Below are 13,717 nucleotides of genomic sequence, written 5' to 3'. Positions count from 1 at the left end.
TGTTTTTGTGGGTCTTTTCTTCTCTTGTGTTTCCCGCTTAGAGAAGTTCCTTTAGCATTTGTTGTAAAGCTGGTTTGGTGGTGCTGAATTCTCTTAGCTTTTGCTAGTCTGAAAAGCTTTTGACTTCTCCATCAAATCTAAATGAGATCCTTGCTGGGTAGAGTAATCTTGGTTGTAAGTTTTTCTCTTTCATCACTCTAAGTATATCCTGCCACTCCCTTCTGGCCTGCAGAGTTTCTGCTGAAAAATCAGCTGATAACCTTATGGGGATTCCTTTGTATGTTATTTTTTGTTTTTCCCTTGCTGCTTTTAATATTTTTTCTTTGAATTTAATTTTTGTTCGTTTGATTAATATGTGTCTTGGTGTGTTTTTCCAAGGGTTTATCCTGTATGGGACTCTGTGCTTCCTGGACTTGACTATTTCCTTTCCCATGTTAGGGAAGTTTTCCACTATAATCTCTTCAAATATATTCTCAGACCCTTTGTTTTTCTCTTCTCCTTCTGGGACCCCTATAATTCGAATGTTGGTGCATTTAGTGTTGTCCCAGAGGTCTCTGAGATTGTCCTCAATTCTTTTCATTCTTTTTTCCTTATTCTGCTCCTCGGCCTTTATTTCCACCATTGTCTTCCAGGTCACTTATTCATTCTTCTGCCTCAGTTATTCTGTTATTGATTCCTTCTAGTGTATTTTTCATTTCAGTTATTGTGTTGTTCATCTCTGTTAGTTTGTTCTTTAGTTCTTCTAGATCTTTGTTAAACATTTCTTGTATTTTCTCAATCTGTGCTTCCATTTTATTTCTGAGATTCTGGATCATCTTTACTATCGTTACTCTGAATTATTTTCAGGTAGATTGCTTATTTCCTCTTTATTTATTTGGTCTTGTAGGTTTTTACCTTGCTTCTTCATCTGTGACATATTTTTTTGCCATCTCCCTTTTTTTTTAATTTTTTGTTAGTGGGATTATGTTCCTGTTTTACTAGTTGTTTGGCCAGAAGCTTCCAACACTGGAGTTTGTAGGCTATTGGGTAGAGCTGGGTCTTGGTGCTGAGATGAGGAACTCTGTGAGACCTCACTCCGATGAATGTTCCCTGGGGCCTGAGGGTCTCTGTTAGTCCAGTGGTTCGGACTCAGAGCTCCCACCACAGGAGCTTCCACCCGACCCCTGGCTCACGAATCAAGGAATCAAGATCCTGCAAGCCGCGTGGGGTGGCAAAAAAAAAAGAATAACAAAGTAAAAAGTAAAATTAGACTAGGAAACTAACAGATGTATTAGAAAGAATGTAAAAATAAAAATATAGATGAATCAACAACCAGAAGGTACATCAGTACCACAATAGTAAAAAAGAGGAGGGGAAAAAAAAAAAAGCCAGAGGTGGAAGGGCCTTGGCTGTGGAGAGCAGGGGCCTAAACAAGGGCAAGGTTTGGGTGGTAGGCGGGGCCAATGCTCAGGACCCACAGGGCTGGAAAAGGCACTGGGGGCTGTGAGGGGTGGGGCTTAGGCTCAAGGAACAGAAGGGGCCCAGGCGTGCCCCCCACCCCTGGTCTCAGAAGGCAGGGGACCTCACCTGGGAGCCCAGCAGGCTCCCTGTGCCTGAGTGGGCGGGGCATTGGCCCTCTGCTCCTCCTGGAGGGCCCCTCCTGCGTGCCTCTCCTCTTCTTCCCTCGGCCTCCTTCCTATGTCCCCAAGGACCCATGCGACCTGGAGGGGGCTTTGGAGGGCAGGGGATCGGCCTGGGAGCTCAGCAGGCTCCCCGTGCCTGAGTGCGCGGGGTGACAGTAACCCTCTGCTCCTCACCCACTCCTCCGGAGGGCCCCTCCCGCTTGCCTCTCACGTACTCCCCTCGGCCTCCTTTCTGTGCCCTCCAGGACACGTGGCCTGGATGGTGCTTTGGAGGTGGGGGAACCGGCTTGGGAGCTCAGCAGGCTCCCCGTGCCTGAGTGGGTGGGGCAGTCGCCCTCCGCTGCTCTCCCGCTCTTCCTGGAGACTCCCTCCCACCTGCGTCTCCTGATCTCCCCAGCCTCAGGGGCGCCGATCTTGTCTGGCCTCCACTTCTCCTCCCTCCCTCTGTCCCCTTACGTCCTACTGGTTCATTTATGGGGTTCCTCCTGTCTCCTGTGGGTCAGAGTCCCCCACCAGAGGCTGGCAGCCGCCCTAGTTGTGGGGAGACGCTAACTCCGTGTCTTCCCACATCGCCCTCTTGACTTCTCCCCTATAACATTCTTGAACATAGATCTTAGAACAAGGATGTTTGTCCTTGTATATATTCGTAGTAGCTGCATTTAACTCCCTGCGTATTTTAGCATCAGTAATCTGGGCATGTTTGTTTTGATCGCTCTTCCTCTTTACTTTTTTCCATTTTCTTTTTTTCCATGTGTCCAGTAATTTTTGATTGTATATTGGACATACTGATTGGTATATTGTAGAGATGCTGGATTCTTTCTGTGATGAGTGTTGATATTAGTTTTGAGTTGGCAGTTAAATTATTGGCCGTTCACCTTGAACTTTTGGAGACTTGATTTTATACTTTGTAGGTGGGGGGTCTTTTGTCTTTGGCTGAATCCTTAGTGAGGTGTGGTCTTCTGGGGTTTCATTGGAAAGCCCAAGGTATGTACCACGTTCCTCTAATATGGCAGTTTCAAACTTCAAACTTACTTGTCCTTAAGGCCTGTAGCTGTAGTTTCTCCTCAAGTCATTTTGCCTTTTAGCTTTTGCTTTTTGCTGGGTTCCTTGGAGTCTCTCTCCTGTGTACAAGCATTTCTGGAGTTAGTTAAGGATTTGAAAACATTTTATAATTTGGTTGCTCCCCATTTTGGAAGATTTTCTCCCACAATTTTTGTCTCCTCATACAGCCCCAAACTCTACCTTATGGCACCTTATATCAGTAAGACTGTGGGTTTTTTGCTTCTGTTCTAGCTGTTCCATGTTACAAGGACTGGGTAGGTCATTCTGTCAGGGGAAGAGCCATACAAACCGCATGAAGATCTCATCCAGTTGCTTCCTTCAAGTCTCTTGTCTAGTTTCTGCCTGCTTTTACTCACTGTCCACTGTGCTTCCTGATAGATTTTTGGTTGTTCAGAGTCTTAATTTTTAATATGCAGGAGGATTAGACTTACAAGCTGTTCTTCCATTATTGGTCAGTGTGGTTTGTTTGCACTTGATATTCATAACTACGAATGTGAGACATCATTACATGGTTTTGACTGTTTTAGAATTGATGCTTTTATGACTTAAACTAATGCCTTCTGGAAGGAAATTGAACAAATACATGTTTCCTGTAACTCATTAAAATGTAAGAAAGGAGAATTTAGTAGTTGAAATAATTCTAAATTACTGATTGATTATAATTACAATTATAATCACTAATTGTACTTTAAATACTTTTCTAGGCTAAGTGCTATTTATGGAGGTACCTACATGCTGAATAAACCAATTGAAGAAATCATTATGCAAAATGGAAAAGTGATTGGTGTAAAATCTGAAGGAGAGGTAAGTAGCTTTTACAATTTAAGAAATATTATATTCTTGTAAAGAAAATTTTATTGTTTAATAAGTACTGAATTTGGTATGAACATCGATCCTAGATTTCACACCATGTATGTTTTCTTTATGGTAACTTGGTATTCATAATGACTGAAAACTAATTATAGATAATGTTTAATATTTTCTGTTGTGTTGATTGTTGCTTAAGACTAAAATAGAAATTATGAATGAGCTCTATGGTAAGTATTATATATATAGTGTGGGTTGGTGCCTGTCTCCCAAATTTTCATTTAAATTTAGCTTTATATGTACCACTTATAACTTATTGGTTGAATTGGGGCTTGGCCAATACTATTTTATTTATTATTACTTAATAAATTATTAAATATTAATAATGTTAATAATCATTACTATTAACATTATTTTATTTGGGGTTTAGCCAAGGAACTGGCCAGGTGGAGTTTTGAGCAGTGTTTCTCAAATTTGAATTGAATGTAAATTGTTAATTTTGTCAAAGTACATGTTTCTTATTCAGTAGGTCTGTGGTGGGTCTGCATTTTTCTTGCAAGCTCTCAGATGGTGCCAGTGCTGTTGGTCTGCAAGCCAGACCATATTTCATGAACCATCAACTTTTACAAATGGAACTGTTCAAAAAAGAAACTGAAAAACTATGTTTAAAAAAATATTTTGGGATTCCTGATGGTATTCTATGGGTTCAGACCATATAATCTATACTCACTAGCTGGCCATCTGACCCTTTATTGTTGTAGGTCTTTTGTAACTATCTTGTGCTTCCAGCATACACATAATAGATGTTTAGGAATAGGGATAAACATCTTAATCTGATATCTCAAAGTTCTTTTTATTCATTCCATTTTTCTTTGCTTCAGACAACTGCTTCCTCTTAGGACATTTCAGGGCTTTGATATAAAGAGGAAGACTATAATATAATAATACATAATTTATCTTGCAACTGAAGTTTTACTTAGTAAGTATAGTCTTAAAAGGAGAGATTATGGTCTGCTTCTAGTATTAGAACTATTTATAGACCATTTACTCTTCACTGGGTCCATTCACATATAATGACATTCCTTAAACACACTGTTTCATTTAATCCTAACAACCTCTTTGAGGTTGGATAGAGCCAGGATTTGAACCCTCTTCTGCCCAGTTTTAAAACTTATGTGTTTTAAAACCATGAAACACACTGAAAACCATGCAACACACTTTTCCTAATATTTGAATAAGATTTAGAATTAATAGATTTGCTCCAGGAGAATTTATAGGGATTGTTGGCAAAGCTAGTTTTAATAGTTATCTATAATTCACTAATTATCTACAGTTAACTTGATGAAGATAACAGGCGATGTTCAAGGACGATGGCATCATTATACCCATTAGAAAGTCTTTAATGTTTTGTTACAGATTGCTCGCTGTAAGCAGCTCATCTGTGATCCCAGCTACGTGAAAGATCGAGTCGAAAAAGTGGGCCAGGTGATCAGGGTCATCTGTATCCTCAGCCACCCCATCAAGAACACCAACGATGCCAACTCCTGCCAGATCATTATTCCACAGAACCAAGTCAATCGGAAATCAGGTCAGTTTTGAAGATAAGCAGATGTTTGTAGAAATTCCAAATTTTATCTGCTCTGTTATAGTGCAGAGACTTTAGTTTACATATGGAAAATAAAATGTGATGTATCCCTTTTAGCTCATAGAGATCCTAAGTCATCACTTTGAAATGGAAACGTTTGCCTAGGAGCCCCGCCTTGGACTTGTACCCCCCTCTTTGGGCCTCCATTTCTTCCTCTGTAGAACTGAGAGGCTGGACTGGATGAGCAGGCAGTCTTGCCTGGTTTGAACACTGTGTGCTTGTGGAGGTTTATGCTTATTAGTTGACCTAATTTCACTGTTACTTTGAGCTGATGACAGCACTGCTTTTATGTCATGATTTGTCAGCTTAATACTTGTATTTGATTTTAGCAGTGTGCTAGAAAACAACTTTGATTTCTCTGATTGAGATCAGGACTTAGCAGGACTTCCCTGGTGGCGCAGTGGTTAAGAATCCGCCTGCCAATGCAGGGGACACGGGTTTGATCCCTGGTCTGGGAAGATCCCACATGCCATGGAGCAACTAAGCCCGTGCGCCACAATTACTGAGTCTGCACTCTAGAGCCCGTGAGCCGCAACTGCTGAGCCTACGCTCTGCATCTACTGAAGCCCACGCACCTAGAGCCCGTGCTCTGCAACAAGAGAAGCCACCACAATGAGAAGCCTGTGAACTGCAGCGAAGAGTAGCCCCTGCTCGCCACAAATAGAGAAAGCCCGCGTGCAACAATGAAGACCCAACGCAGACAAAAATAAATAATAAATTAAAAAAAAAAAAGATAAGGACTTAGCTCTGAAATTGTAATTCCTAATCTGTTTGCTTTAACCAGTTTTCATCCACTAGCTTTTCCCATCTTCCTTTCAGTTAGAAGCCCTAAAGCTTTTAATTTTTTTTTCCATGTAAGAAACGAAATCACAGAAGAATCTTACGAGAACTAAGAGACACAGACTAAAGTAATTTTCAAGTGTTCCCAAGTAGATCTCAGGGTCTGGGAGAGTCTAAAAAGAGTAAAGGGAGCCCAGTAATTATTTTCTATATTGGAAATTATGTAGTTACTTAGTGGTATACAGACAAGTAGAATCTATGGAATTATTATGAGCTTATGCCAACTCAAGAATAGCTTATTGTGTTTGCAATTTTATATTGCTTAAAAAATGAGAAATCAGTAGTTAAATAAATCCTATCTTAGCTATTCAAAACCTTTCTAAATGCAGGCTTCAGAGAGGAAGACAGGTTTCCACAGTGAGCTGTGACATCTGGGTAGAGAATGTCATCTCCCCGTCCACCGTTCACTGCCACATAAATCCTTCATCTCCAGTAGGCTATGAGTTGCTGAATATTTGTATATTTTATGTATGACCTTGTTTGTCTCCATATAGAACTTAAGCTTAGAAGATCCAGTCTGTTCCAAGTAATTTTAACTCACACCTCAATGAAGTATGGGTGAAACTGAGTGCACGCACAGGCCCAAGGTTTAAAGACCCTGGCAGTGAGGTGGCTTTGCTTGCTTGCAGATATCTATGTCTGCATGATCTCCTTCGCACACAACGTGGCCGCACAGGGCAAGTACATTGCCATCGCCAGCACAACCGTGGAGACCAAGGAGCCCGAGAAAGAAATCAGACCAGCTCTGGAACTCTTGGAACCAATTGAGCAGAAGTAAGTGATGCGTTCATTTATAGCAGCTCAAACCCAGGATTGCCTTTGGCTCCATGGTGAGCAGAACCCCATGAGAACAATGAGAGTAGCCATCATCTCTTACCAGCCTGGGTTTTGAATTTCAGGCAAAGCAGTGAGTGGGCATGTCAACTTCCCTGCTTTACTTAATTCTTTTTCCCCTCCAGATTCATAAGCATCAGTGACCTCCTTGTACCAAAAGATTTGGGAACAGAAAGCCAGGTGAGTGGCAATCTGAAAAGGGTAATTACCAGGCTTTATTGGGAGACATCACTAAATAGTCTTAAGTCTTTGTGACTTTCATTTCCAGATCTTTATATCCCGTACATATGATGCGACAACTCACTTTGAGACAACCTGTGATGACATTAAGGACATCTATAAGAGGATGATGGGATCCGAGTTTGACTTTGAGGAAATGAAGCGCAAGAAAAATGACATCTATGGGGAAGACTAACAGCAGTACATGTTATCATCTAATTAGGACAAACTTAAAATTTGGCAAATGATGCATATTGTATGAAATCAATATTGTAAGGCCTGCTTTTGTAATCAAAGCTGAGAGATTGCAGAGCACTGTACCAGTAAATATTCCTCCCCTTTCTAATATCATGTATTAACTTGTTTTCATGGAGTGGTTCTTCAGAATTGGCAGGTTCCCACATTCTGTTCAATTTAACCAATACTGGCTTGTTCTTTCTAGTGAAGGATCAGTTTTAAAACATTGTGATACTGATACAGAGAACTTGATACAGTATTTGTATCTTTTAATCAGTGTAGCCTTTGCAGTTATGAGCTTCTGCTGCTCAAGAGCTGGGTCAGTACAGTTTGCGTGCCATCTGTCCTCTTGACATTAAGGAGATACGGAATCGAATGTTCCATCGTTGGGGACAGCATCCCTCACTCCTCCCCACCCCTTTACATTTACATCAAGTGTTACAACAGTGCCCAGGAAGCATAGCCACAAGCTTGGTTTATGTGGGCCTCCAATTCTAACCAAACTCCAGACTTTGAGAGCCATTTTGGAGGAAGCCTGTGTGCGGTGTTTTAATCTAATAAATTTGATGAGAGCAGAGGGGAAGGAAACTATCATAAAGCAGGTAAATGTAGAAGCTTCTTTTGTATCCCAGGTGTGGCTTCTTCAATGGACCAAGCTGCTGCAACGCAGTATTGATTTGACAGAGCCTCTGCTTCAGTGATGTCTGTCTCACAATGGCTCCAAATGATTTCTGTACTGCAAAATAAAGCCAAACTCTGGAAACCAGCTCCCTCTTGTTGGTCTTTTGTGTCCTGACAATTTAGAGCTAGTAAGTATTGTACTGGCCTTGACACAGCGGCTCATTTCCTTCACTAGAGCTGAAAACGGATGCTGGGGAAGAGTGCTGAAGACCTTAGTGGATGGTGGAGCGCCATCATCTGGCTTTACTGTGAGTAGACCCCGAATTACTTCTTGATACAATATAATTATTAGACTCTCTTAGATATCCTTAGTAGTGGTTTAGAACAAGGATTCATTCCCATCAGAGAGTAAGTGACGTCAGGTGGAATGGGTGCTTTAATATATTTATTTATTTAATAAATTAATTTTATTTTTGGCTGTGTTGGGTCTTCCTTGCTGTTCACGGCCTTTCTCTAGTTGTGGTGAGCTGGGGCTACTCTTCATTGTGGTGTGTGGGCTTCTTGTTGCAGAGCACGGGCTCTAGGCACATGGGCTCAGTATTTGTGGCACACGGGCTTAGTTGCTGTGTGGCATGTGGGACCTTCCCGGACCAGGGATTGAACCCATGTCCCCTGCATTGGCAGGTGGATTCTTAACCACTGCGCCACGAGGGAAGTCCCAGTATTTTCATTTAGTTCAGATTGTAGTTAGACATAGTTTTTAGTGGTACCTCCTTTCCCCTTGATTGTTACAAGCCTCACTGTATGTGCTGTCATTTACATTGAGGACATTGTATTCTCTTTTATAGTTGAGTCTGAAGAACATAGACTAAGGTAGGTGCTCTGTTAAAGGATTTAGGGTAATAATAACTTCGATTATCCAAGTGATTACTTTAGCTCATTTTCTCAATCTCACACTATCCATTTTTGGCCAGAGAATTTTTTGTTGAAGGGGGGCTGTCCTGCACGTTGTATGCACCTCCCTGGCGTGACAACCCCAGATCACCCCGGTTGAAAACAACTGCTTCCTCTGCATAAGATTATCTAAAATTCCAGCAGGCCTTTCCCCTCTTTTCCTGCAGTATTTCACATTGTGAACCGTTAACGCAGGTGGAGGCACAAGCTGGGTTAGTAATATGAAGAAAGCACCAGAATGTCTTCATATTCTGCATTCGGCATATTTATTGGAACAACTAACATTTCTGTGCCAGGCCAACGGGGCACAAAGGTGATGAGGGCAGAGTCTCTGCAGAAGCTCAGTCTGGAGGCGCCTGCTCCTCTGTGGCCTGGCTAAGCCTTCAGTTACAGAATGGGTGGCCTCGTGGGTGCTGGAAGGCTCTTCAGGGGAAGAGCACAGCTGGCAGGTGCGCCGTAAATGTTACTTTCCTTCTCCTTAGTAGTTTCAAATTAATTCAGTGTACCGAATACAGTTATGGTCCTATTAGATTTTTATTCCTGGGGTAAAAATCAGCTCTTACCAGCAAGAGCTAGGGTAAGAATAATTAAAACTCAGTCAGTCTTCCTCCTCCTGAGAACATAATGAGGGGAAAGTTCTGTTTCGGTTCTGTAGGGGGAGTATAAAAGCAGATAAATGGCTTTTGAGGGAAGTTCCTGTGCAGGCTGACATGACCCCCTGGAAGGGCCAAGCGGAGAGGCGTGAAGTGTCCTCTTGCTGGAGCCTGCTGCCCGGCACCACACGAGGGAGGGGAAAGCACCGGGCAGGCCTGCGGGGATGAGGCTTGACAGATGGAGGCCAAAGTGAGGTAAGTAAGTGGTAGGATCCTTTTCTTTTGGAAGTTACTTAGTCTGCTAAATGGCCTAAAAAATTTAAACTGCTGTAAAACATTCTCTTACAAACTTAATATTTGCTATAAAATCATTGCAGAAGCAGTTGAATGATTTTTAGTTGTCTTTATTTAAAAAAATGAAACCAATTAGTTACAAAAACCTTTGTTCCAAATAGATACTATATGTATCTTACAAATGTTTCTTGCTTGGTTTTGAGTTTTAAAGATTGTTGTAGAAATTATTTCTAATATAAATAAATGATTATTTCTTCCTCAGAGGGTTGATTTTTGTAGTGCGCTATTTACAAAAACTGAGTAAGTGAAAATGACAGTTGATAAGTTTGTACCATCTAGGAAAAAAATGTTTTATGTAGTGTAGCATGAATAACAGCAGATAAAACCATTGAAGATTTTAGTTTTTACACAGGTGGTAAAACCTTTAAAACAGACTATAACATGCATTACATGTGCATTTCTGACCTTAATGTGCAAAAACAAAGCTACTGGTTAAAATAGACTTATTTTTGCTACAATTGAGTACATTTGTAAAATTCTTATTTTTATCATTAATTTCAATTAATAGCTTTGAAGGTATTCTGCTTAAAATGAAAATAATTTAAAACAATAATATTGAACACTGTAACCCAAAACTGATAGAAAACTACAGTGCTGCTGTGAACAAAGTCAGACATTCTGGTAACGTGTAAAACGAAGAAAAATGATCCCCCAAGTTGTAGAACGGAGATACACAGAACAGTCTTCTCATATTTAAAAAATCCAAGGTTTTCAAAGAAACGGGAAAATACTAATTTGTTGTTGGCATCACCGATGTCTAGGTAAGCTGCAGTTAAATCACCTGGATAAATACAAAATTGATAATTCCGTCTTTAAAATAAAATAACCAAGAACTATTCCATAAATAGGATGCTATCTACTGGGGAAAACGTCTATGCATGTAGGGTACATTGTCTTCCGTCCTGGCAGCAGATGGACTGCAGGTGAAAACACTCATCATTTAGAAAGTAGGTTAGTTATTTCATTAGTGATAATTGAGAAAGTCCCATTTATGCCAAACCAGCAGCACCCCTAAATAAACAAAACTTTAAATTTACAGCATGACGTATAACGTACAAAAGTTTTTGAGCAACTGGTTTCCCGCAGACACAGATGTCAGCATCTGCTGTCAGTTCCAGCTCACGTGGGAGAGAGTCACAAGTGTTCTTACCAATAGCTACTCCTGAACGGAGCTGCTACTTTCTGTATATTTTCAATAAAATCATTTACGTCTGTAACAAGGATGCCACTGTTTTCAAAGACTTCTCTGGAGACAACAGGCTTTTCTGTAAAAAGAAAAATAACTTTTGGTGAAAAAATTCATTAATATTTTTTAAAAGTAGCAAAATCCCTTTTATTGAAAAAAAAAGACTCATACACGTGAAGGGAAAAGCAAGCCTGTTTCGAGTGAGGAATGAGGTTGGAGCTCTGGGACCAGCCCCCTCCATGGGTGGTGGTGGGAGGGAGGGAGTTGAAACCAGGAGCTGAAACCACTGATGGGCATTCATTCATTCCTGGAGTACTTTTTTAAAAGCTTAGATGGTTACACTTAACAGATCTAGTACACGTTTTTTTTTTTTTTCTATTAACAGGACAAAACCCACAATACCTGCTGCCCCAGCCTCGTGTGCGTTTATTCCTGGCCGCCAATGACTCCACTTGGAAGGACGTTTCTAGAGTGGACCTACTGGGCGTTAACTGGTTGATGAAAATTAGAACTAAGGCTATGAATTTACCTGTAAGGAAGACGGCAAACCTGGCGTGGACATGCTGAATTTGCAGGGTTAGCAGACATTTCAGGTGCTCAGCTTTTGTTGATGATCGGGAGTCACACTGGTGATAATGAAGCAGCTCAATGATATTTGCACTCTGATACGATTTCAATATTAAGTTCTTTTTATGTGCAATTGAATCCACTCTGAAAAATACACAAAAATGTTAAATTTAGATAAGTCTAAGTTTGTGAAAGATTTTCTGTATCTTAATTTTCAGTTGCTTTATTCCTAGACTTTTTCTGGCCTTCACTATACTTAGTCAAACTCCTTCTCCCTTCTTTGTTCTCCTGTACGACAAACTTGGCTTCCCAGACGTCACCGTCCTGTCGAGTTCCCTCAAAACATTCCGAGTGTACTTACTCCTCGTTCCGTCAGGAGGGACAGCACATGGCCATCGAACACTGCTTCCAGCCATGTGGCTGGCAAGCCTGCCACTCATTCCCAGCGGGCCCCTTCCTGCATCCTGTCTCATACAGCAGTGCTTCCCGGGCTTTGTCTCTCCAAAACCACTCTACTTCTTTTTGGTTAGATAGTCACCAACTTCATTAAGATCATCTAACAGCTAGAATTTTCTCACCTCACCTTAAATCTTGTTTCTACCTTTTATTCTTCCTTCTAGAGGAAAATGTTCCATCCTGCAGCCCCTCCAGCACTCACACCCTCGCTCCTGCTTGCTGGAGAAAACCCAAAGCCTGCGTATTCCCATAGCTCTAGTCACACCATGAACTGCGTCACGATGATGAATTTCTTTCCAGGCTTTATCCTTCATACATGTAAATTTATATGCCTGGCATCATACTGTACATAGTTTATCACTGTGAACAGAAATTTTTTATATGCTTCTAGTTACTGTTTTACGCTGTGTGTGGCATTATTTTGCATATTTAAAAAATTATGTATCTATTTAGTCCTGTATTTGCCTAGAGATGAATTAGAGGATGGTTTTGTAGCTACTGATAACCACGCATGGTTTTTGTTCTGTTTTGTTTTAGTTTTGGACAATTTCTCCCCGCCTCCAAGGGCAAAAGGATATGATAAGTTTTCTGAAAAGTTCTCACTATTCGAGACTGGCCTGATTTGAAGAGATTCCAGTGACATAAGTGTCTCTGTTTACGCAAAGTCCTACGCATGCTGAATTAATTTACACTGACCGATCTTAACAGGTGTGCTGTGCCACCTCAGCTTTCATCTGCTTCTGTACTTACTCCTGAAGTTGAACCTTCCCTCTGAAGTGCTGTTAACTAAGCCCTGTGAGGGCCCCTTGGAGCCCCTTCCTCCCTGACAGTCTCAGCTCTCGGTTCCGCTCCCTCTTTTCCTCCTGTATGAGTTCCTCTCCTAAGTGCAAGCCTTTCCCCAACTGCTATTCTCGGCCATCTTTCGAGATCCCGTGCACATCCACGATTTCAGTTGTCTTCCTCTGGAGAAAGCAGTGCGGTCAAACAGAAGGTAACTGTCAGGTCGGAGACGAACATTCCGGGTCAAAGCCCAGCTTCCTGACTTCCTCCTTGTCTGCCTGGGTCAGGTCTGGCATCCTCTGTGCCTCAACTTCCACATCATTAAAGTGGGTTTGTACTGTCTACTACTTATGGTGTGAACTTATTATAAGGACAGTCCTGTGACAGATGACCTGTCCCATCTACAGACTCCCCCAGTCCACCTCTGCGTTCCCACGCTCCCTTTCCGTCTCATTACAACCTGCAGGCCCATCTTTGATGTGGCAGGGCCTCCCGCAGGCCCCAAGTCTCTTCATTTAAGGAGGTCTGCCTGTTTCTAGTCTATTAAGAGTTAAATTAAGGCTACATGCTGGTCTCAATTTTTCTGTCCTTATAACTGGAGCAACCTAATTTATGAATAAATGTCCAAAAACCCATAGGTGAATTTATTTTTTTTACATTTTAGGATTCCTGTGTGTGTCTGACTTGGTCACTGTTGGTCTGGAGAAGGCAACTCAGACTCTGGATTATGGTCACAACACAGCTTCCTGCACTGAAAGCCTTGCTATAAAAACAAAACCCGAAAAACAGTTCACAGACCTAAACACTGCCTTCAGTGATACAGATGATTTATGTTCTTGCAGACTGACCTTGTGGCAACACTTGGATGACACTGGTCCAGAGCTCAGGGAGCCTTTCTGGGTGAACCTGGGTGTTTCCACCCTCCCCCATACCCAGGCCT

At 41.5% G+C, this 13,717-nt stretch overlaps 2 protein-coding genes across 8 annotated transcripts in view; one reads left to right on the top strand and one right to left on the bottom strand.

The window, feature by feature from the left end:
* The window catches only part of GDI2 (GDP dissociation inhibitor 2), a 49,875-nt gene extending 36,756 nt beyond the window's left edge, over positions 1-13,119 (top strand). For 2 of the 5 annotated variants that reach the window (XM_082449556.1, XM_082449558.1), the window contains exons 7-11: positions 3,389-3,488; positions 4,884-5,079; positions 6,606-6,750; positions 6,936-6,990; positions 7,079-8,034. In XM_082449556.1, coding sequence (XP_082305682.1) covers positions 3,389-3,488; positions 4,884-5,079; positions 6,606-6,750; positions 6,936-6,990; positions 7,079-7,225 — 643 coding nt within the window. In that variant the 3' untranslated portion in view covers positions 7,226-8,034. Of the gene's footprint in view, positions 1-3,388; positions 3,489-4,883; positions 5,080-6,470; positions 6,751-6,935; positions 6,991-7,078; positions 8,035-11,359; positions 11,568-12,534 lie in introns of those variants that run through there. The other 3 variants (XM_082449557.1, XM_082449559.1, XM_082449560.1) reach the window with 3 other exon arrangements.
* TASOR2 (transcription activation suppressor family member 2) overlaps positions 7,924-13,717 on the bottom strand; it is a 63,605-nt gene continuing 57,811 nt past the window's right edge. For 2 of the 3 annotated variants that reach the window (XM_082449553.1, XM_082449555.1), the window contains 2 exons: positions 11,504-11,685; positions 7,924-11,053 (listed from right to left, as the gene is read on the bottom strand). In XM_082449553.1, coding sequence (XP_082305679.1) covers positions 10,935-11,053; positions 11,504-11,685 — 301 coding nt within the window. In that variant the 3' untranslated portion in view covers positions 7,924-10,934. The remainder of the gene's footprint in view (positions 11,054-11,503; positions 11,686-13,717) is intronic. The other variant, XM_082449554.1, reaches the window with a different exon arrangement.

This window comes from Balaenoptera physalus (assembly GCF_965194825.1).
Source record: "Balaenoptera physalus genome assembly, chromosome: 2".
Taxonomy (NCBI): domain Eukaryota; kingdom Metazoa; phylum Chordata; class Mammalia; order Artiodactyla; family Balaenopteridae; genus Balaenoptera; species Balaenoptera physalus.
Note: the sequence above shows the minus strand (reverse complement) of the source record. Positions and strands in the feature narration are given on the sequence as shown.